Source organism: Lemur catta, chromosome 22 (genome assembly GCF_020740605.2).
Source record: "Lemur catta isolate mLemCat1 chromosome 22, mLemCat1.pri, whole genome shotgun sequence".
NCBI classification, from domain to species: domain Eukaryota; kingdom Metazoa; phylum Chordata; class Mammalia; order Primates; family Lemuridae; genus Lemur; species Lemur catta.
This window is the reverse complement of record NC_059149.1, coordinates 7,711,481-7,736,095: the sequence shown is the minus strand read 5'-3', so window position 1 is coordinate 7,736,095 and position 24,615 is coordinate 7,711,481. Positions and strand designations below refer to the sequence as shown.

The 24,615-nt window shown below is 36.6% G+C and overlaps 1 protein-coding gene across 2 annotated transcripts in view; it reads right to left on the bottom strand.

Annotated features, from left to right (window-relative positions):
- The window catches only part of LOC123626630 (disintegrin and metalloproteinase domain-containing protein 32-like), a 96,973-nt gene extending 92,762 nt beyond the window's left edge, over positions 1-4,211 (bottom strand). For both annotated transcript variants that reach the window (XM_045535776.1, XM_045535777.1), the window contains exon 1: positions 4,145-4,211. In XM_045535776.1, the coding sequence (XP_045391732.1) occupies positions 4,145-4,198 (54 nt within the window). In that variant the 5' untranslated portion in view covers positions 4,199-4,211. The remainder of the gene's footprint in view (positions 1-4,144) is intronic.
- Between the last annotated feature and the right edge of the window lie 20,404 nt (positions 4,212-24,615).

Genomic DNA, 24,615 nt, shown 5'->3' with positions numbered 1-24,615 from the left:
GGGACCCAATCAAATTAAAAAGCTTCTGCACAGCCAAAGAAACTATCATTAAAGAGACAACCTACAGAATATGAGAAAATATTTGCATGGAACACATCCAATAAAGGGCTGATGACTAGAATCTGTATAAAACTCACAAAAATTAAAAAGAAAAAACAAACAACCCCATTAAAAAGTGGGCAAAGGACATGAACAGAAACTTTTCAAAAGAAGACAGATTAATAGCCAGAAACATAATGTAAATTGCTTAACATCTCTAATCATTAAGGAAATGCAAATCAAAACGACAATGAGATATCATTTAACTCCAGTGAGAATGGCTTTTATCAAAAAGTCCCGAAATAATAAATATTGGAATGGATGCAGAGAGATAGGAACACTCATACAGTGCTGGTGGGACTGCATATTAGTACAACCTCTATGGAAAGTAATATGGAGATACCGCAAAGAACTTAAACTACAACTACTATTTGATCCAGAAAGCCCACTACTGGGTATTTACACAAAGGATAAAAAGACAGTGTATAATAAAAACATCTGCACTCAAATATTTACAGCAGCACAATTTACATTTGCAAAGCTCTGGAAACAATCCAGTGCCCATCAATACATGAGTGGATTAATAAAATGTGGTATGTATACCATGGAGCACTACTCAGTCACAAAATTTTGGTGAACTAATACCTCTTGTATTATCCTGAATGGAGCTGAAACTCATTCTTCAAAGTGAAATACCACAAGAATGGAAAAACAAGCACCACATGTACTCACCATTAATCTGGCACTAATTTATCAACACTTATGTGCACATACGGAAGCAACATTCACTCGGTGCTGGGCAGTTGGGAGGAGTAGAGGAGGGGATGGTTAAATTCATACCTAATTGATGTGGAGCACACTTTCTGGGGTAGGGACATGCTTGCACCTCTGACTTGGGCAATGTAAAAGCAATATATATAACCAAAGTGTTTTTACTCCCATAGTACTCTGAAATAAAGAAAAGAATACACCTTCTCTAGACATATGGAAGATTTACAAAAATGAAACCATATTCTGGACCATAAAGTAGGACTCACCATATTTCAATGGACTGAAACTGTACAAAGTTTGGCCTCTGACCACAGTATAATCAACCTAGAGATATAGAGAGCAGCAAATGTCTCAGAAGTAAAGAAAGATTATGTAATGTCCAAGATCCAAAGGTGTTATAAATTTTGGTATAAATAGATACAAGATTTCTTTGCTGGGTGTGGTGGCTCACGCCTGTAATCATACCACTCTGTGAGGTCCAGGTGGGAGGATCGATTTAGCTCAGGTGTTCAAGACCAACCAGAGCAAGAGTGAGACCTGGACTCTTCCAAAAATAGAAAAAATCAGTCAGATATGGTGGCACACACCTGGAGTCACAGCTACTCGGGAGGCTGAGGAAGGAGGATCCCTTGAGCCCAGGAGTTTGAGGTTGTAGTGAGCTACGGTGATGCCACTGCACTCTACCCAGGGTAACAGAATGGGACTCTGTCTCAAAAAAATAAAATAAAGATTAAAAAATAAAAATAAATAAATATAAGATTTTTTATAAAAACACACTGATTTATGATGGAACTAACGGCAGAAAGAAGGACCAATAAAGGGAAATGATAGTCCTATCCAATTTAAGTGAATCAGCATGGTGCCCAATTTAATATTTCAACAAAATTTTAGTGTATGCTGAGTGCTAGGTACTTTTCTAGAAACTGGTGTTACAGCAGTGAATAAAACAGAACAAAAGCCCTCAGGAAGATTATAGTGTACTGGAGAGACAAAAAATAAATAGGTAAAATATGTGGTACATCATATACTTATAACTGCCATGGGAAAAAGCAAAACAGGTAAAGGAAATATAGAGAGTATTAGGGTAAGGGAATAATTTAAAATAAGGGTTAGTCAAGGACTAATAGAGTGATTTTGAGGACAGAACTGAAGAAAACGAGGAAAAAAATATATGTGCGTCTCTTGGGAAAGAACAACCATTTGGATCCCATGAAATAGAAAGTATGAAGTCTTTGGAAGGAGAACATGCTGGTATGTTTGAAGAACCACAAAGACACCAGTGTGGCTGGAACAAAGCGAGCAAGGGAGAGATCAACAGGAAGAGCTCAGAGAGGTAAAGGGAGCCGGACTGTGCGAAACCTGGAAGACACTGAAATGACTCTGGCTGTCACTTTCTGGTGAAGGGAGGACATCCCATGGAGGGTTCTGAGCAGAGGTGTGACGTCATCTGACTAGGATTTAACAGGATCAAAGTGGTTTCCATGTTGAGAACTGACCGAGGCGATGGACAAGGTTTGGAAGCAGGGAGAGTCTCAGGAAGCTGTGGCGATAATCCAGACTGGATGTGGTGTCTCCTTGGGAATGGGCAGTATCAGTGGAGGAGGCTGAAATCTGGATACACAGTTTGAAGGGTAGGGTCAATCGGATTCAATGATGGGTGAGATGGGGGAGTAAAACAAGATTCTTGATCTGTAATTTGTGTCCAATAACATTTGTATCTACTTTTCTTATTCTTTAATTTATATTCATTCACTCAACAAAATATAAAAAAATAAGGAAATAAATAGTGCCTAGGTACTAGGCAGTGTCAAAGGTGCTAGGTCAATATAATTTGCCTTTAATTTACCAAGACTTCAGGAAAGCCTGATCATTAATCAATAAATATACTTTAAATATATCCCCTGTGAATTCTGATAGTGTTCTGTATTAAGAAACCCAGATATAAGACCATCCTCATATAGCCGTCTGATCTTTGAGAAAGCAAACAAAAATATATGGGGAATAGAATATGTATTCAGTAAATGGTGCTGGGAAAATTGGATAGCCACATGCAGAAGACTGAAACAGGAACTGCACCTCTCACCTCTCACAAAAATCAACTGATGATGGATGATAGACTTAAACCTAAGGAATGGAACCATAAGAATTCTATAAGAAAACATTGGAAAAACTCCTATAGACATCGGCCTAGGCAAAGAATTTATGAAGACCCCAAAAGCAATTATGACAACAACAAAAATAAATAGGACCTGATCAAATTAAAAAGCTTCTGCACATCCAAGGAAACTATCATTAGAGTGAATAGACAACCTACAAAATGGGAGAAAATATTCGCATGCTATACATCTGATAAAGGGCTGGTAACTAGAATCTATAAAGAACTCAAGCAAATCGGCAAGAAAAAGTCAAACAACCCATTAAAAAGTGGGCAAAAGACATGAACAGAAACTTTTAAAAAGAAGATAGACTAATGGCCAACAAACACATTAAAACATCCTCGAGATCTCTAAACATCAGGGAAATGCAAATCAAAACCACAATGAGATATCACCTAACTCCACTGAGAATGGCTTTTATCAAAAAGTCCCTGAACAACAAATGTTGGTGCGGATGTGGAGAGACTGGAACCCTCATACACTGCTGGTGGGACTCCAAACTAATATAACCACTATGGAAAGTAGTGTGGAGATACCTCAAAGAACTAAAAGTAGAACTACCATTTGATCCAGCAATTCCACTACTGGGTATTTAGCCAAAGGAAAAAAAGACATTCTATAAAAAAGACACCTGCACTTGAATGTTTATAGTAGCACAATTCACAATCTAAGAGATATGGAAACAACCGAAGTGCCCATCAATACATGAGTGGATTAATAAAATGTGGAATATATATACCATGGAGTACTAGTCAGCCATAAAAATGGTTGAATACCTCTCGTATTAACTTGGATGGAACTGGAGACCGTTCTTCTAACTGAAGTATCATAAGAATGGAAAAACAAACACCACATGTACTCAATATTAAACTGGAACTAATCAATCAACACTTATGTTCACATATGGAAATAACATTCATTGGAAATCAAGCAGGTGGGAGTGAGGAGGAGGGGATGAGTAAATTCACACCTAATGGGTACAGTGCACACTATCTAGGTGATGGACACACTTATAACTTTGACTCAAAAAATACAAAAGCAATTTATGTAACCAAAACATATGTACCCCGTAATATTCTGAAATTAAAATAAATAAATAAAAACATAAAACAAAAGTACTTATTTAATGTAAAAAGTATTTTTTTAAAAATCTATAAAACATAGAACTTAAATATTACCTCAGTATTTGAAGAATGAGAATTCACAGATCCTTGATTATACAAATAAACCATAAAATTAGCTGCTACGAAATATCTGAATATAAAAAAGAGTGAGAAAATGTTTTAAATTATTATTTTTGAAACATATAAAGCAACAGTCAGTAAACTGACACCCTAAGCCAAACTCTGACCCACCGTCTCTTTTGTAAATAAAGTTTCACTGGAACAGCCACACTCATCCACTTATATATTATCATGGCTGTTTTCTTGCTACAAAAACAGAGAGGTTGAGTGGTTTTGACAAAAACCATGTGGGCCTCAAAACCTAAAATATTTACTATCTGGACTTTTAAAGAAGAAGTTTATCAACCTCTGCTTCAATCTCTTCTTCAGTATAAATGATACCACTTCCTCCTGGTTTACTTTGTGTGTTTCCTTCTCATTTTATCAAGTCCCTTTACTTGGATCCTTCCTTCATCCCTTAAATGTTTCCACAGCATTCAGTACTAGGTTGTTTTTCCTTCTCACCTTTAACACCCCACCTCTATAGATTTATATTGTTCATTTCTGTGGCTTCATTTGCTACCTATATAGGAAGATGGCCTGAATTACTATAGCTTTGTGGTATATTTTGACATCAGGCAGTGTGATGCCTCCAGCTTTGTATTTTCTGGCCAAGATTACTTTGGCTATTCATGGTCTTTGGTAATTCCATAGGAATTTTAGGATTACTTTTTCTATTTCTATGAAAAATGTCACTGGAATTTTGATAGGGTTTGTAAAGAACCTGTAGATTACTTTGGACAGTATGTGCATTTTAACTATATTAATTCTTTCAATCCTGAACATGGGGTATCTTTCCATTGATGTCTTCCTCAATTCCTTTCATCAGTGTTCTATAGTTTTTAGTGGACAGTTCTTTCACTTTCTTGGTTAAATTTATTCCTAAGTATTTTATTTTTTGTAGCTATTATAAATGGGGTTGTTTTCTTGATTTCTTTTTTGGATAGTTAATTATTAATGCATAGAAATGCTACTGATTTGTGTATCCTACAACTTTATTGAATTCATTTATTGGTTCTAATAGTATTTTGGTATAGTTTTTAGGGTTTTTATATATTTTATATATGTGTATATACATATATAAAAGATCATGTCATCTGTAAACAGGAACAATTTAACATCTTTCTTTCCAATCAAGATGACTTTTATTTCTTTCTCTTTCCTAACTGCTCTGGCTAGAACTTCCAATACTACGTTAAATAGAAGTAGTGAGAGTGGGCATCTTTGTCTTGTTCCTGATATTAGATGAAAAGCTTCAACTTTTCATCACTGAATATTATTTATGTTAGCTGTGGCCCTGTCATAGATTGCCTTTACTGTGTTGAGGTACATTCCTTCTATGCATAATGAGAGTTTTTATAATGAAAGAATGCTGAAACCACACTTTTTCCCCATGTTCTAAACTAAATTAACTGCCTACTGGACATTTCCCCTGGGATGTCCCACAAGCACATCATAACCAGCTACTTCGAGAATGAGCCCATGTTTCCCTTGACTCAGATGATGTCCTTCTCCCTCTACCCTACCAAATCCCCGCCACCACTCTGTTTAATCTATTAATAAATCTTTTATTCTGCCACATCAGCACTTCTCACAAACAAACTAAAATTCCCTACCTCTACACAGTCAGAGTTCTGCTTCCCATTATTTCTCGTCTAAAGCTATTTGCAATAACTTCCTAATGGTCATTAGGCTGTCATAATAATTATGCAGGTAATTTCCCAAAACAATATACATGTGCCCTATCCATTTCCCAAGCTCCGGTTCCTACATTTCTTAACAATGTGTATAGTCGTAATAAGATGTTCAAATGCAGTGAGAGCTCCCTCACTTTCCCTCTTACACTCTTCAAAAGTTCTTTGCATTATCATACACCATATTCTTCTCTTCTGTCTAAAAGAGTGCGTTAACCCTTTCTTTGGGAGAATTCTTTAGTATCTTACACAATGAATTACTTATTTACACCTTTCATCTCTTTTTCTCACTTTAAGAAACTTCCCCTCAGCCACAAAAACACTTCCTGTCTTTTCTTAAGTCTTAAGAAATACTCATCTAAGTCTCTTCTTTCTCTGCCCAATGTTCTTGAAAAAGTTATTTTTACTTGCTACCTCCAGTTTTGCATAATTCACCTCTCCTGAATACCATGTAATCTAGTTCTATTCCCAAAATTTAACTGAAGCTGTCTTCTTGACTGTCACAAATGCCTTCCAAGCCAGGCTTTCTCAGCTGGCTTTCCATCAGAGAATTAAATCCTACAGAAAATTACTTCAATGATTTTCTTAATTCTCCAAAAAGTGGCCCATAGCTAGTACTATTCTCCATAAACTATTCACCAGCTCTCCAACAGTGTAAGATCTAATTTCTATAGTAAATTCCTACTCCCTATCCTTCATGGTGGTCCCACCTCTCTGGTGAAACCCTCACTGACACGATCAGTCACAGATTTACTTCTTTTTGTGACATCCTGCCCTGAGTATAAAGCTCCTGCTGGTCCCGCCAACTTAATATCATATAGACCAGTATTCAGGAGATGAGTGCATATTTCTTCTGTTCCTAACTTCCATTTACAAAAGACTACCTGAGCCGTTAGAACCAAAAGTTTAATTAAGTCACAGGAGAGCATTTGGTCACCTGAGAAAACTAAAAATTTAAATACCAAATTCATTTATTTTTCTCCATACTCCTTTTTCTATTATAAGTAAACAGCTTCATAGAAATGAAATGAAATCCAAAAAGAAAAAATAAAAAATTACCTTTGCTTAAGGTGCACAGTATATGGTCTCTCATCTATTGGAATAATATAGGATATCTGTTCCTAGAGAATCCAGAACAACTGAGAGTGAAGACAATATTAATATTAAGAAGCTAAAGAACAATTTATATCAATTAATCCCTCCAAACAATGCTTAAAATGTCTTTATTAAAATGTCTTAATTAAATGTTATATATAATTTAAATCTGCAACAAATTACAAAAAAATTAACATTTATTTACTTTATAATCCATTCTTACTATTTCCACAAAAATAAACCCAACCTGAGGATTTACATAGGATTAGAAATCTACATGTAACTAAATTGTAAATTCTTAGGAAACAATAGACCATGTGCTATGCTATAATGCTTATTTAGGTGGCATCATTGGGACAATACGGTATTCTACATCAGTGAAGATTACTCTATCAGGCACAAGAATTATTTAATCATTTCCTTAAAAATCCTCCTAAGATGTATTGCCTGTTCCCTATATTCGTAAGTAGAAGATTATTCAACAAAATTTGACATTGTCTTTTATTCTATCACTATTGATTTCAAGTCAGAACATGGATGACAACAGGCTGGAAAATCTGTAGTTCAGTGCACCTGAGTGATGGTATTCTATCTAGCCAGAGGGAGCATGTGAAATGCAAGAGTTAGAGCATCAGTGAAAAGAAAAATTAGTTAAAGCATATAAAAATGAAAAGGACATAAATATCAAAACACAGAAAAAGTACAGAAAAAGATAAGCATTCAAGGATCTCTGAAAATAAGAAGCAACCAGGATACTGTACAGATCAAAGAAGAATGAGGCAGGTAGTTACCAGGTCAAAAATGAAACCAGAAGATTAACATCATTAGCGATAAGTCAAGTTGATATAGTCACTCCCTCCCACCCCGCCAACCCTACCGATATAATGTAACGAGAAGAGTACTTTTCACCTCCATAGTAATCTTCCCTAAAACACACTAATCATGAGAAAATATCAGACCAACCCAAAGTGATGGGTATTCTACAATATACCTGACCAATACTCTTCAAAACTGTCAAGGTCATGAAAAACAAGAAAAGAATGAGAAACAGAGTAAAGGGCACTGGGAAGACATGCAATGTAGTTTCTTGGGCTGGATCCTGGAGCAGAAAAAGGATATTAGAGGAAAAATTGTTGAAATCCAATAAAGTAGTTTGCTGACTAGTTAAGTACCAATGTTAATTTCTTATATTTAACAAATGTAAGGTATCGACATGGCTATATAGGATTTAACATTAGGGGAAACTAAGTAAATGGTATATAAGAACTCTTGGTTAATATCATTGCAATTTTTCTGTAAGTCTAAAATTATTCCAAAATTGTTAAAGATTATTTTCAAAAAAAGGAAAACCAAAAATACATTGAGGAAAAGAAGCAAAACAGGCATGTGTCAGATATAAGGCAGAAATACCAAAAAGAAGATCCTTATACTGAAGCAACAGAGTATCCTACTTCTAAAATTTGCATTGGTGAGCAAATAGTTCCTTACTGAGTCTGATCTGAATGTGATAACTAAACACAGATCCTGGAACATCTTTATCATGTTTTAAAGTGAACTTGATCTGTAAGTAGTTACCCTACGCCGTCCTTGGATGAATGTTTTGTTTTCTCAAAACAAAAACCTATTATAGTAATTAATATGTTAGTTACCAAGGAATACTTCTTTTAACTACACTTCTACTAAGGGAGTTATTATGAAATGCCTTTTATTTTCAGGCTATATAGAGAAATTGGGGTAGATCTCTAAAGAGTGTAGAGGGTTGATTAATGGTATTGAAAAAGTATGGAAAATTTTTGTTTTAATTTCTATAACAGGCAAATGATCTACTTTTGATGATTAAGCAGTTTCATCCCTGAGACATCATCAAGATGGCAGAGTGAGGCCACTCAGCTCTACAAACAAGTACTAAAACAGTGAGCAGATAACTACATATCAAGTAGAATATCTAAGAGAGAAAACTGGGATTCAGCAGGGAAATGACAGGGAACCTCTAATGCACAGAAACAGAGGGAAGTAAAGAAGCAGCCAGCTTGGCTGGGATTGGCTCAGAGCCAGAAGGAATTCCCCCCTGCAGGGAAAAGGTAAGTGACAGATCCCCAACAGACCACTTTCCCACCAAAGATGCATACAGTACTAGCCACCAGAGAGCCCCTCAAGCCTTACAGGCCCTGAGCCTAGTATAGGTAGCTGCCTGGACTCCTCACAACTTAATTGTTCCAGAGAGGGAATTCACACTGGGTCCCACTTGCCCTGAGACCCAGGCAGAGGCAACATGATAACATCTTGAGGGCCCACTCCCAGAGACAGCACCATGCCATGGAGCCCAATAGTCCCTGCATCTCCACATCCCTGGAGTCCACTTGACATCCTCCAATGTCCACCCAGAGGGCTACAGCACTGCAACACCAGCTGGAACAGGTGGCGTGGCTGAGTCCCCAGCATTCTAGCCCATGCAGTGTCCTACATCCTAAGGAACAGGCAGTGCAGCACAGAGCAAGGCTGTCCCCAGGACAAAGGAAACTGAAGCACATGTTTGTCAAGGCCTAAGAGCTGCATACCTGGGGCTGCTGCCGCTGACACCAACCCCATGCCCTCCCAGCAGCAGGGCCACCACACACTTATACGTGCCTTCAGTAAGCCGGGGAGGCCCACTCAAACAACTTCCTGGGGCCTGGGGGCAAGCTCAACCTTCCCAACACCAATGGTGATCACATGTAGCATTGGGGGCCGGACATGTGTCCCACCCCACCCACCACTACAACTGGTACCCTTTTTTTCCTCCTGGGGGCCCAGAGACCAGCCCACCTGTCCTGCCACCACCCACCTACTCATGTGCACCAAACAGGCCTGGGGACTGGCCAAGCCAGCCCACCTCCACCACCACTGGTGTTCACATGCACCACCCAGGGTCCTAAGGTCTGACACACCACTGTTACTACCACTGCCCAGGGACCTGAGGACCATCCACCCACCTTGCTCCTGCCACCACTGTGAAATTGCCTACCTGGTGACCTTATCCCCAGAAAAGCCTTGCTACAGCCTCCAGTAACACACAGACCCTAAATCACCGGGAAACTCACAGACACCACTGATATTGATTACAGTTGAAGAAATCATACAGAAATCATACACTACTACATCCACCCAGAATCAAAGCCAAAGCTCCCAATGAAACAACACTAGAGATACACCTATAGGAAAAGCTCTTTCCTATGAAAGCCAATCCATAAAGTTAGAAGTGACTATTACACCACATGCATGGATATCAATGTAAGGATACAAGAAACATAAAAAAGTAAGAACCATGACAACTCCAACTGGACATAATAATTCTCTAGTAATTGATCCCAAACAAAATAATATTTATTAAAAGCCTCAAAAAGAATTCAAAACAATAATCTTAAGGAAACTCAGGAAGACACAAAAGAACACAGATAAATACTACAAAGAAATCAGGAAAATAATTCATGATCTGAATGAAAAAGTCAACAAAGAGATAGATTATCATAAAAAGAACCAAACAGAAATCCTATAACTGAAGAATTCAATAAATCAAATAAAAATACAATCAAGAGCTTCAACAATAGACTAGATCAAGCAAAAGAATGAATTACTGAACTTGAACCTAATGAAAATGGAGGCACAACTTACCAAAGCCTATGGGATGGAGCAAAACAAGTGCTATGAGGGAACTTTACGGCAATAAACACCTATATCAAAAACCTGGGAAGATTTCAGATAAATAACCTAATGATATAAATCAAAGAACTAGAAAGGCAAGAGCCAAGGAAACCCAAAAGTAGTAGAAGGAAAGAAATAATAAAGATAAGAGCAGAACTAAATAAAATAGAGACTAAAAAAATGAAGAATCAAAAAAACCGAAAAGTTGGTTTTTTGAAAAGACAAAAATTAATAAACCAACTGCTAGAATAGCTAAGAAAAAAAGAGAAAACATCCAAATAAACAAAATCAAAAGTAAAAGAGGAGACGTTACAATTTCATTAGAGACTAATATGAACAGCTATACACTAACAAATTGGAAAACCTAGAAGAAATAGATAAATTCCTAGACACATATAATCTACTAAGATTGAACCAGGAAGAAATAGAAACCTGAAGAGACCAATAACAAATAATCAGATTGAATCAGTAATAAAAAGCTTAGGACCGGATGGCTTTACTGCTGAATTCCAATAAACTTTTAAAGAAAAACTAACACCAATTTTCAAATTATTACAAAAAATTAAAGAGGAGGGAACCCTTCCTAACTCATTCTACAAGAGCAGCATTACCCTAAGAACAAAAGCATACAAGGATGTAACGAAAAAGAAAACTATAGGCCAATAAACACAGATGCAAAAATCCTCTACAAAAAACTAGCAAACTGAATCTAAAAATACATCAAAAAGAGAATATAACATGACCAAGTGGTATTAACTCAGGGATGAAAGGATAGTTCTACCTGTGCAAATCAATAAACATGATACATCACATCAACAGAATGAAGGACAAAAACCATATGATCATCTCAATAATTGCAGAAAAAGCAGTTGATAAAATTCAATGTCCCCTCATGATTATAAACTCTCAACAAACTAGGCATAGAAGGAACATACCTGAACATAATAGAGCCCATATATAACAAACCCACAGCTAATGTCACACTGGATGGGGAAAAGCTGAAACTCTTTCCTCAAAGAACTAGAACAAGGATGCCCACTCTCACCACTCCTATTCAACAAAGCACTGGAAGTCCTAGCCAGAGCAATTATGTAATAAAAAGAAATAAAAGACATCCAAATTGGAAAGGAGGAAATAAAATTGTCCTTTGTTATCAGGATCATAGAAAATCCTAAAGACTCCACCAAAAAACCTGAAAGAACTGAAATATGAATACAGTAAAGTTGCAAAATACAAAAATATACAAAAATCAGTAACATTTGTATACACCAGTAACAAACCAGCCAAAAAAGAAATCAAGGAAACAACCCCATTTACAATAGCTACAAAAATATAAAAATAACTTTAACCAAAGTGGAGAAATACCCCTACAAAAAATTTTTTTAAAAAATTGTTGAAAGAAACTGAAGAGGACAAAGTAGAAAGGCATCTCAAACTCATGAATTGGAAGAATTAATACTGTTAAAATGACCATACTGCCCAAAGCAAAATAAAAATTCAATGCAATCCCTATTAAAATACCAATGACATTCTTCACAGAAATAGAAAAAAAAATCCTAAGATTCATATGAAACCACAAAAGATGCTGAATAATTAAAGCAATCCTGAGCAAAAGAACAGAGATAGAGGCATCTCACCACCTGACTTAAAAATATACTACAAAGGTATAGTAACCAAAACAGCATGGTACCAGTATAAAAACAGACATATAGACCTATGGAAGAGAATGAAGAACTTAGAAGTAAATACACGTATTTGCAGCCAACTCATTTTTGACAAAGGCATCAAGAACATCCATTGGGGAAAAGACACCCTCTTTAATAAACGGTGCTGGGAAAATTGGACAGCCACATGCTGAAGAATGAATCCAGAGCCCCATCTGTCACAATGTACAAAAATCAATTCAACATAGGTCAAATATGTAAATGTAAGACTCAAAACTATATAATTAATAGAAAAGTGGAAAAAAAATAACAGGAGAAATGCTTCAGGACATTTGTCTGGCAAAGACTTTACGGCTAAGACTTTAAAATCATAGGCAACAAAACCAAAAATAAACAAATGGTACTGTATTAAACTGAAAAGCTTCTGCACAGCAAAGGAAACAATGAACAGAGTGAGGAGAAAACCTGTAGAATAGGAGAAAATATTTGTAAACTATTCATCTGACAGGAGTTTAATATCCAGAATAAACGAGAACCTCAAAAAACTCAACAGAAAAAAAAAAATCCCATTCTCAAAGGAAGATATACAAATAGCCAACAGGTATATGAAAAAATTCTCAACATCATTAATCATCAGGGACATGTAAATCAAAACCACAATGAGATATTTTATCACTCCAGTTAGAATGGCTATTATCAAAAAGCAAAACAAAAGCAAAAAAAAAACACTGGCAAGGATATGCAGAAAAGGGAACTCATTGGTGGTAAAAGGGAATACTGTTCTTGGGAATGTAAATTAGTATTATAGAAAACAATATGGGATTTCTCAAAAAACTAAAAATGGAACTACAGAATGACCACACATTCCAGCAATCCCACCACTGGGTATTGATCCAAGGGAGCAGAAACCAGTATATCAAAGGGATACCTGCACCCCCATGTTTATTGCAGCACTACTGACAATGTCTAAGATATGGATTCAAACTCAGCGTCCATCAACAGATGAACTGATAAGAAAATGTGAAATATACACACAATGAAATACTATTCAACCATAAAAAAGAATGAAATTCTGTAATCCGCCACAACACAGATGAGCCCGCAGGATATTATGTTAAGCAAAATAAATCAAACACAGAAAAAATAAATACCGTATGTTTCACTTGTATGTGAGAGCTAAAATAAATTTTGAAATCATGCAAATAGAGAGTAGAGTTGTGAGTATTGGAGGCTGGGAAGGCCGGTGAGAAAGGAGGATGGGGAGAGGTTGGTTAACAGAAACAAATTACAGCTAGATAGAAGAAATAAGTTCTGGTGTTCTACAGCACTATAGTGTAAATATTGTTAACTATAATTTATGGGATATTTTCAAAAAGCTAGAAGAGAGTATTTTCATGTTCACAATGCAAAGAAGTGGTAAATGAGGTAAGAGATATGCTAATTATCCTAATTTGTTCTTTACACATTATATATGTGTATTGAAATATCACTCTGTATCCCAGAGTTTTGTGACTCCAGACTCTTTCCCACCTTGAGGCAAGGGAGCTATGGTTTGTACTCCCTTACCAATTACTCTGTGCCTGAAGGGCTTCCCTGGGGTATGGAGTCAGGAAGTAACTCCATAACCCAGAGGCAATTCCCCAGAAAAGATTGCTGACTCTTGCCGCTATACCCCATGAGCCAGGGGATATATGACCCAAACCGAACTGATGAAGTGATTCTAGCCAGGAACTGGGGGCTGGGGACACACCAACAACACCTGCTACATCCATCCCCTAGCAGCCCTGATGCTGATGCCCCAGTTGGCACTTATCACCTCCCTGTTCTACCATCTATTCTAGATTGTCTTCAACCCTCACCCTCAGCCACCATTTCTGCTATTCTAAGTGGCTTGCCTGATGGGGTGGATGAGGCGATCCAGATGCCCCTCCCAGAGGGTCCTGAGCCTCCAGTAACAATTATCAGGCAATCCTTGCTGTATTTTCCATTTACAGTTAAAACTAGGCATGAGAATTTTCTTAAAAGTCCTGGTGGATCACTTACATACCAAATACGGGTCACTCCGCCCCCATTATTCAGTAGCAATCCTACCTCCGCATGAAGATCACAGTTACTTATCCTGCCAGTTTGTCAATTCCTTTCCTTTCCTTTTCCATCCTTCCTTCCTTCCCTTGCTCCTTCCTTCCTTTCTCTCTCTCTCTCTCTCTCTCTCTCTCTCTCTCTCGTTCTCTCTCTCTCTCTCTGATTGCTGTTCTACTGTCTCAAAGAGCCAAAAATTACCTTATGACAGTTGTAGCTTTAAATTTAGCGGGACGTTTACTATGTTCCCTGGTAGAAGCCCCTCTCACTGGGATCCAGAACCTTCAACCTTCACAGCATAAGATTGTAGGCAACAGAATCAAATAACCCCAAGTTATTCATCACAAGTGGTGACAAGCAGGGGCATTTCTACAACCACTTTGTGGCCCTTGGACAATGGCCATTTGTTTAATATATACACTACACTGTAAAGTATAATACCCCATCTTTGCAAACGCCATTTCCCATCTAGAGTTTAACTGCTTCTTTAAGTAGCCAATTTATTACTCTACCAGACTAGCTGCTTCTGGATGGTGCCATGTGTGATAGGGTCAGACGGTCCCATGGTTATATACTGACTTTATTTGCCATAAAGTGTATCCTTGATTAGATTCCATGTCCATAAAGCAGACACTGATAAAACCCTGGATAGTAGGGCTAGCCGGTGCACTGCAGAGAGTGATGCCGGCCAAGCTACTTTAGACAGGAAATGCAAATGCATACTCAGAATTGTGTGTCAAGAACAATAAGGACAAATCTTTGCTCCTTCCAGGACAAAAACAGTCTGATGTACTCAACTTACTAACAAACATTACAGATGGTTGATCTCCTCAAGTGATGGTGTGATATCTAGGGTCTAGCATCAGTCTCTATCACTAATAGATCAGAGATGCAGAAGTGGCAGTAACTACAGCCTTGGTGAGAGAGAGTCTGTGCTGTTGGACCCATGCATAGTCTGATTCTTTACCACCATGGCTATTTCATTCCTGAAACCATTTGTACAAGCACTGGGGCAGCCAAGAACAGAGGCTGACAGTCATCGGCTGACTGCTTCATTCTATCCACTTGCTGATTTCATGACTCTTTCCCAGTGGATGCTCCCTGGTGTGAACTGACATGAAAGCAAGATCTCCACAATTTGTACCCACTATCATAGGTCCATTCACATGCTTCTTCCTTGAACTAATCTTTCAATATTGCTCTTTCCAGGATCTGACAAAACAGCCAAATCGTTCACCATACCCCATAAGTCCGTGTATACTTTTATCTTGGGTTACTTCCTTCTCACCACAAAGTGGATAACCAGTTGTACCACCTGAAGCCAACCCACTGGGAGGATTTCCCCTAACCACCATCTTTAAGAATTAGGTTATTGTGAAGCAACAATCCAGTTTTGGTTTGCACCAGTGTACCAAGACAACCCATTAATGAACCAAGCTCAATTTATGTTTCCTTCTTTCATCACATCCTTATAGAGACCTCTCATGAGTCCACAGGTGGAAGCTAAAAGAGAGGCATTACTGAATACCACAGAGGGTGACATGGGGATCTATTCACTCAATTTATTTGTGCCCTCTGGACCTACTCAATCTTAGCATCAGACGCACTGCTGTTGGCACAACAACTTTATGACCTGGTGAATCTAACAGCACCTACTGTGTTGGGAAGCTTTGGTCACACAGTCATTATTAAATGTACCATGATCAGATTCTCAGTTTCTGTGAAAACCCATAACATACCCGAGGCTGCTTTCTGAATGGCATACAGTTCTCGACTGAAGACAGCCGCCCAGGGTTCTGCACTACAACCCTCCCACTGAGGCTGGCCTGAGACTGCACACAGCAACTGCTTGCACCACAGATACTTCTAATATCAAGCAGTCTTCAAATAGCCCAAGCAGCAGGGATGCTAGTACTGCAACCTGGGCCTGATGTAGAGCTTTCTTATTCCAGACTCCCTTTGAAACTGGCAGACTTCTCAGTCGTCCAATAAATGGATCAGAGTAGCATTTCCAAATGCAAATTGTGCTGCCTCCAAACCAAGAGGCCCAGCAAGAGAGCCACTGTTGTGCCTCTTCCTTAGTGACAGAAGGCAGAAGGTGCGACCATTTATTCTTTATTTTTGAAGGGATGTGGCAGCATGCCACTGACACCAGACCCCGAAAATCTTATACATTGATGCATCAGGTTCCTGAATCTTTACAGAGTTTATCTCATACCCTCTGGGGCCATGCATTTTACCAGGGCATCCAGAATGCTTGTCATGTTTCATACAGTCTAATTAACTTCATGCAATTGTTATAGTCATCCGACATGATGTTCTACGTAATGTCCAGATGATCCAGATCTCCCTCAGCTCTGGGGAGTAGCCCTGCCCCCACAGTTCTGGGCCCTGAGGTACCGGACAGTGGCATCCTAGACCACTGAAACCAAGGAGGTGGCTCCACTCTCTGAAACCAGAGAGAAAGCAGCTTAGGCCCCTGGGCCTGTGGTGGGGTGGCAGCCATGACGATCTCTGAATCGCCTTCGGGGTCATTCTCTCTTCCTGAAGGATAATGTGTGTTTGAAGCCAGATAGCTCTATTGTCCTGTTCTGTAGAATCTCAGAAGTCCAACAGCCTTCCTTCATTCTGTCCCATTTTCTCTGTTCCCTTTAGTCCAAGCTGGCAGTATTTCTGCTAGTATAATCCCAGCTCTATTCCTGGCTTCAGCTGAGATGGCTGATTAAATCAGGAGTAATCTCTTTATACTGTGATTGTCCAGATACACCTTCAGTGTTCTCTCTAGAACATGCTTTCTCATTTTTTGAAATATAGGTAGGCTGAAAATTTCCCAAATCTTCAAGTTCTTGTTCCTTTTTGCTTAACAATTTCTTCAACTTATCTCTCATTTCTTGGATTTTATTATAAGCAGTGATGAGAAAACAGGCCATACCTTTGACACTTTGCTTAGAAACACCCTCTGCTAAATACCCAAGGTTGCCCCTCATAAGTTCTACTTTCCACAAAACACTAGAACACCATTCAGCCAAGTTCTTTGCCACTTTATACCAAAGATCTCCTTCCTTCCAGTGTCCAATAACATGTTTCTCATTTCCATCCTTGACTTCACTAGAAACACCTTTAATGTTCACAATTCTACCAACATTCTGTTCATAATGATATGCATACTCTCTAAGACTATAGCAGCTTTCCTATAACTCTTCTCTTTTCTTTCTGGACCCTTAAAATAATTGCCTTTAGCATCCATATTTCTAGCAACAGCCCCCTCAAGCCCATCTAGGCTTTTTTCTAACATATACCTCAAAACTCCTCTAGCCATTACCCTTCCGCAACTCAATTCCAAAGCTATTTGTTAGAGAAGCACCCCACTTCATGGTACCAAAATCTGTATTAGTCTGCTTAGGCCGCCTAAACAAAATATCACAGGCTTGGTGGTTTAAACAACAAAAATTCATTTTCTCAGAGCTCTGGAAGCTAAAAATCCAAAATCAGGATGGAGCAGGGTTGACTTCTGGTGAGGTCTCTCTTCCCGGCTTGCAGATAGTTGCCTTCTTGCTGTATCCTCACATAACCTTTTCTTTGTGTGCAGATACCCCTAGTATCTCTTCCTCCTCTTTTAAGTAAAACAGTCCTATTAGATTAGGATCCCACCCTTATGACCTCACTGTAACCTTAATTACCTCTTTAAGGCCCTATCTCCACATACAGTCACATTAAGGGTCAGGGCTTCAACATATGAATTTTGAGGGAACACGATTTAGTCTATAACAGAGTTCTTAGATACAAAACCAAAAACAAGACCCATAAAAAGAAAATTTGATAAACTGCATGTCATCAAAATTGAAAATGTTTGTGCTTCAAAAAAACACCCCGAATATGAAAAGGCAAGCCAGAAATTAGAAGAAAATAATTACAAATCATATATCTGATAAAGAACTCATATTCATAAAGTATAATGAATTCGTAGAACCCAAAAATAAAGAAATAAAAAGCTGAAGTTTAAAAAAAAAAGCTGAAGTTTAAAATGGATGAATGTTTTGAATAGACATTTCACCAAACAGGTATGTAAATATCTAATAAGTTCATAAAAAAATGCTCAACATAATTATTCATTACAGAAATGCAAATTAAAGCCACAATGACATAACACTACACCCCCACTATAAAAGCTTTAATCCAAAAGACAGACAACATCAAATGTTCTTAAGTATGTGAAGAAATTGGAACACTCATGTACTGCTGATGTAAATTGGTACAGTCACTATGGAAAACAGTATGGCAGTTTCTAAAAATGTTAAGGATAAACTTACCACATGACCCAGCAATTTCACTCCTAAAAATCTACCCAAGAAAAAGGACAATATATGTCCATATATGAATGTTCACAAAATAATATTCATAATATAGAATATCTGAAAATAATCCCAATGTCTATCAACTGGTAAATGGATAAGCAAATGTGATTATAGCCTCATTTATTAAGAAATAAAAATGATCTCATAAATGCTAACAAAATGGATAAACCTAAGTGAAAGAAGCCTAATGCAAAGGCCTACAGATTATAGGTTTCCATGCATATGAAATGTCAATAAACAGGCAAATTTGTAGAGATGGAGAACAGATCAGTGGTTTCCAAAGGCTGGGGATGAACTGCAAATGGGCATGAGGGAACATTTTAGGGTGACAGAAATATCCTAAACTGGATTGTGGTAATGTTTGCTCAACTTTATTTATGTACTACTATAATAATCATCACTTAAAATGGGTGAATTCTGTGGTGTGTAAATTATACCTCAATAAGACTGTTAAAAATAAAATGTTATCAAAAGATTGGCCACTTATAAACTGGGCTGGCTTAATTTCTTTCTTTCTTTTTTTATCTCCAAACACACTTAGCATATATTTATGCACATGGCAAGTCCTGAGAAGTATCTGTTAAATAAATGAGTGAAAAACAATATTTCACTTTCTAATAAAAATAACAGAATAAAAGGTTTCTTCCTGTCTGAGAACTGGTAAGTGCCAGAATGGAGAATGAAAACGGAAGACTTAATGAAAAGATATTTTCTTAGACATTTTGAAGAAAATTATTCTAATCATGTTGACCTCCTAGATATTACTCAGGTAAGACACTTAATTATTCTACATGATTTTCTGTACATGAACCTTTAAAAATAATCTACCATGAGTAAATAACAAATGTTAAATAAAACAGAATATTCTGACTTATACATTTGCTTTTACTATAAAAACTTTACTTACCAGTAGAAACATTAGATACTTATATTCACACTAAAATGAGGTTTACATATTTTACAGATATGTAATAAAAATAAGAAATTTCATATAAGCATTTAGATTATGAAAAAATGTCTCTTACGTTGTCTATTTCTGAAGTGTCATTTGTATCTGTTTGGATTTTTTCTGGAACTATGATTTGTAGAAATGAGTTCTGAAAACCTGAAAAAATAAAAAAAAAATTAATAACCCTATCTTAAATTTGAATGAATATCTGTTCAGTTCCTTTCATAAGATTTACTTATACACATATGGGTGGCTCATCACTATGTAGTATAAAAACCTTGAAAATATTTAATTTAAAAAACAGAGAAGATAGTTATGAAAGACCAAGAAATGAGTGGGGAAGAGGTATTCATCTCACACATAATGTATTGTTCCTAAAGAAAACAGAAAATACACACCCAAAATATCAAAGATAATGTTTTAAGGAAACTTTCCTGAAATAAAAGATTTAAAACAATAGACTAGCTAGTACAATGTATTTTAGGAATAATGGATTATAATTATTAAAGCTGAGAAATATTCTACTAAAGTTATTGGGATTCCAAGATAAAGAATCCCATGGGAATATGAGATAAAAAGGGAAAAAAATCATGGTGGGTATAAGGGGAGAAAAGCAGGTCAGCTTGAGAATTTTCACAACAGTATTCAATGTTAAAAGACTTAATAATAATGTCTTAAAAAACTTTAAGAAAACAAAGTGAGAACCCTATAAATTTATACCCAGCAAAAGTGTCATTCTAATATAGAGGCAAAAGGTAGATATTTATAAGTAAAAACTCAAAAAAAAATAATAATTCACATGTGCCTGTCACAAAAGTCAGTCAAATTTATCCCAATAAAGATGTCAATAGAGTTGTGGTAAAAGGCCTAGTAGTGAGCATTAAATAAACTTAAATACAGAATAAAGGTTAAGACAACCATGGGAATCACAGTTATACAGTAGATGCAAATGTTAAAAGCTATAATGACATAGATATGATTTTTTATATATATATACATTTATATATATATGTATATAAACAATGTCAGGAAGTGTAGCAGAATAAGAGGAAGACCATATAAGCCTATTGATTTCCTCAAATCTACTGCAGGCAGTGGTCAAAAAATGTGACTTAAATCTGAAAACTACTAAGTAGAAGTAGAAATGTATCATTCCATGATATAAAGGTACAGAAAAAATGAGAATAAAAGTAACTGTAATCATTAAATGCCACAGCTATCATCATCATGAATGGAGAAAAGTTTAAAACCTTTCTTGTAAGAAGTGGAACAAGACAACGATGCCCACTTTCACCACTCCTACTCAACACAGTATTGGAAATCTTAAACAGACCACTCAGGCAAGAGAAAGAAAGAAAAGATATCCAAATTGAAAAAGAGGAAGTCAACGTCATTGCAGATGACACAATCTTATATTTAGAAAAACTGAAAAACTACCCCAAAACTCTTAAAGCTGATAAACAAATTCAGTAAAGTTGCCGGATACAAAACAAACATATAAAAATCAGTAGCTTTTCTATTCACAAATAATGAAATAGCTGAAAAAGCAATCAAGAATACAATCCCATTTATAGTATCTACAAAAAAATAAAAATATCTACGAGTAAATTTAAACAAGAAGGTGAAAGATTTCTACAAGGAAAACTACAAAACACTGATGAAAGAAACTAAAGAGGACACAAACAAATGGAAAGATACCCTATGCTCATGGATTGGAAGAACTAATGTAGTACACAGATTCAATGCAATCTCTGTCAAAATACCAATGCCATTTTTCAAAGAAATAGGAAAAAAAAAATCCTAAAATTTGTATGGAACCAAAAAATAGCCAGTATAGCCAAAGAAATCCTGAGCAAATGCAACAAAGGTAGAGACATCACACTATCTGACCTCCAAATATAACCCAAGGCTTTGGTAACCAAAACCGCATGGTATTGGTACAAAAGTAGACACACAGACCAAAGGAGCAGAATAAAGAACATAGAAATAAATACATATATTTATCGTGAACTGCTTTTTGACAAAAGCACCCAAACACACACTGGGGAAAAGACACTCTCTTCAATAAATGGTGCTGGGAAAATTGTATATCTATGTGCAAAAAAATGAAACTGAACCCTTATCTACCGCCATACACAAAATCAATTCAAGATGAATTAACAACTTAAACATGAGACCCAAAACTATAAAAAAACTATTAGAATAAAACATAGGGAAAATACTCCAGGACATTGTTCTAAGCAAATATTTTCTGGCTAAGAACTCAAAAGCACAGAAAACTCAAACAAAAATAGACAAATGGGACTATATTGAACTAAAAAGCATCTGCATAGCAAAAGAAACAACAAAGTGAAGAGATGACCTATAAAATGGGAGAAAATATGTACAAACTATTCATCTGACAAGGCACCAATATCCAGAATACATAAGGAACTCAAACAACTCAACAATTAAAATAAAAACATTAAAAAGTGTGTAGAGAACATGCATAGACAATTCTCAAAAGAAGACATACAAATGGCCAACAGGCATATGAAAAAATGCTCAACATCACTAATCATCAGGGAAATGCAAATCAAAACCACAATGAGATAAATTCTTACCCCAGTTAGAATGGCTATTGTTCAAAAGACCAAAAAAAAAAAAAAAAAAAAAAAATCCCACTACTGGGATTCTCTACCCAAAGGAAAAGAAATTGTTTTATCAAAAAGACACCTATATGCAATGTTTATCACAGCACAATTCACAATTGCAAAGATATGGAATAAGCCTAAGTGCCCATCAATACATGAGCTGATAAGAAAATATGATACATACACACACACACACACACACACACACACACACGCATCACAGAGTACTACTCAACCATAAAAGGACAGGAATAACATCACCCATAGCAATGTGGGTGGAACTGGAGACCATTATCCTAAGTGAAATATCTCCAGAGTGGAAAAACAAACACCACATGCTCTCACTAATAAGTGGGAGCTAAATCATGGGTGCACAGGGACACAAAAAGATGTAAAGGACATTGGAGACTAAGAAGGGGGAGTGTGGGAGGGGGATAAGGGATAAAAACTTACCTAATGGGTATAATGAACACTGTCACAGAGGCAGGCACACTGAAAGCCCTGATTTCAGCATTATATAGAGTGTATCTGTGTAACAAAAACTTTTGTACCCCCTTAATATTTTGAAATTAAAAAAAGAGAATAAAAAGATGCTGATGAAAATGTGATGAAAAGGGAACTCAAAAACACTGTTGGTAGAAATGTAAATTAGTATAATCACTGTGAAAACAGTATGGAAGTTTCTCAAAAACATAAAAATAAAACTACCATATGCTCCAGCAATTCTACTACTGGGTGTCTATTGAAAGGAAAAGAGATCACTATATCAAAGGGATACTTGCACTCACATGTTTATTGCAGCACTACTCACAATAGCAAAGACACAGAATTAACATAAGTGTCCAACAACAGATAAAATAGACAAATAAAATGTAGCGTATATATACAATGGGATACTATTCAGCCATAGAAGTGAATGAAATCATGTCATTTGCAGCAACAGGGATGGAATTGGAGGTCATTATGTTAAATGAAATAACCCAGGCACAGAAAGGCAAATATTACACGTTCTCACTCACATGTTTAAGCTAAAAAAGTTAATCTCATCAAGGTAGAAAGTAAAACGATAGATACTAGAGGATGGGAACAGTGGATGGGTGGGTGGGAGGCGGAAGGGAAGAGTGGTAGGTTAATGGGTACAAACATACAGTTAGATAAAAGGTGTATGTTCTAACATTCAATAGCACAGTGGGGTGACTATAGTTAGCAACAATGTACTGTGTATTTCAAAGTAATTAGAAGACAGAATTTTCTGTTTTCCCAACACATAGAAATGATAAATACCCAAAGTGATGGCTACTTTAAATATGTTGACTCTATCATTACACTCTATGCATATAAGAAAATACCACATTGTACCCCATAAATATGTAAAATGTTATATATCAATAAAAAGGAATGAAAAAAATCATTAAATGTTTGAAGTGACAAATATACTAATTACCCTGATTTGGTCATTATACAATGTATGCATGTATCAAAACATCACATTTTATACCATAAGTATGTACAATTATTATGTGTCATTAAAAATAAAAATTTTAATAAAAGAAATGCCTTGATGTTATAGTAAGGAGTTACTTGACCACTTAACCTTCAAGAAGCTAAGAGAAACTGCCAAACAATGATGCAGTGATCAGCATTCCCCCCTCGAGCCACTGTTTCCGTACCCATAACCAGCACATGACGAAAGTACTAGTTCTATGAGAGAAGCAGCAATAGGAAGCCACTCAGAAAGGGAAAAAATAACCGTAATCGTGTAGTAAAAGGGAGAGCAGGAAATGGGAAGAAGTAGTAGGATATTAAATTTCCTAACCTCTCATTGTGAGGAATCACTAGCCCCTATATAAGAGAAAATAAAGGACTATATTCCAAACTAAAAGAAGAAAGAACATAGGCATTGGCCTGCATACAAACACTGATAGGAAAATTATTGTTTTCTCTACCCTAATATGCAGAGAATTCCAGAAGCAAGTCTGCAGTTTTGCATGGCTGTAATGGCAATTGTTCCTGCAGTAGCTTGCCTTGGGTCCTTACCAAATCTCTGGTTCTCTTTCTACCTGGACCCTAAACATCTCTATATCTGTGTGAGATAGAATAATAACCCCTCCTTCAAACATGTCCATGTCCTAATATCCAGAATCTGTGACTATGTTAGGTTACATGGCAAAACAGAATTAAGGTTGCTAATCAGCTGACCTTAAAATAGGGAAATTATCTTGGATTATCTGTGTGGACTCAATTTAGTCACACGGATCCTCAAACCTAGAAGAGGG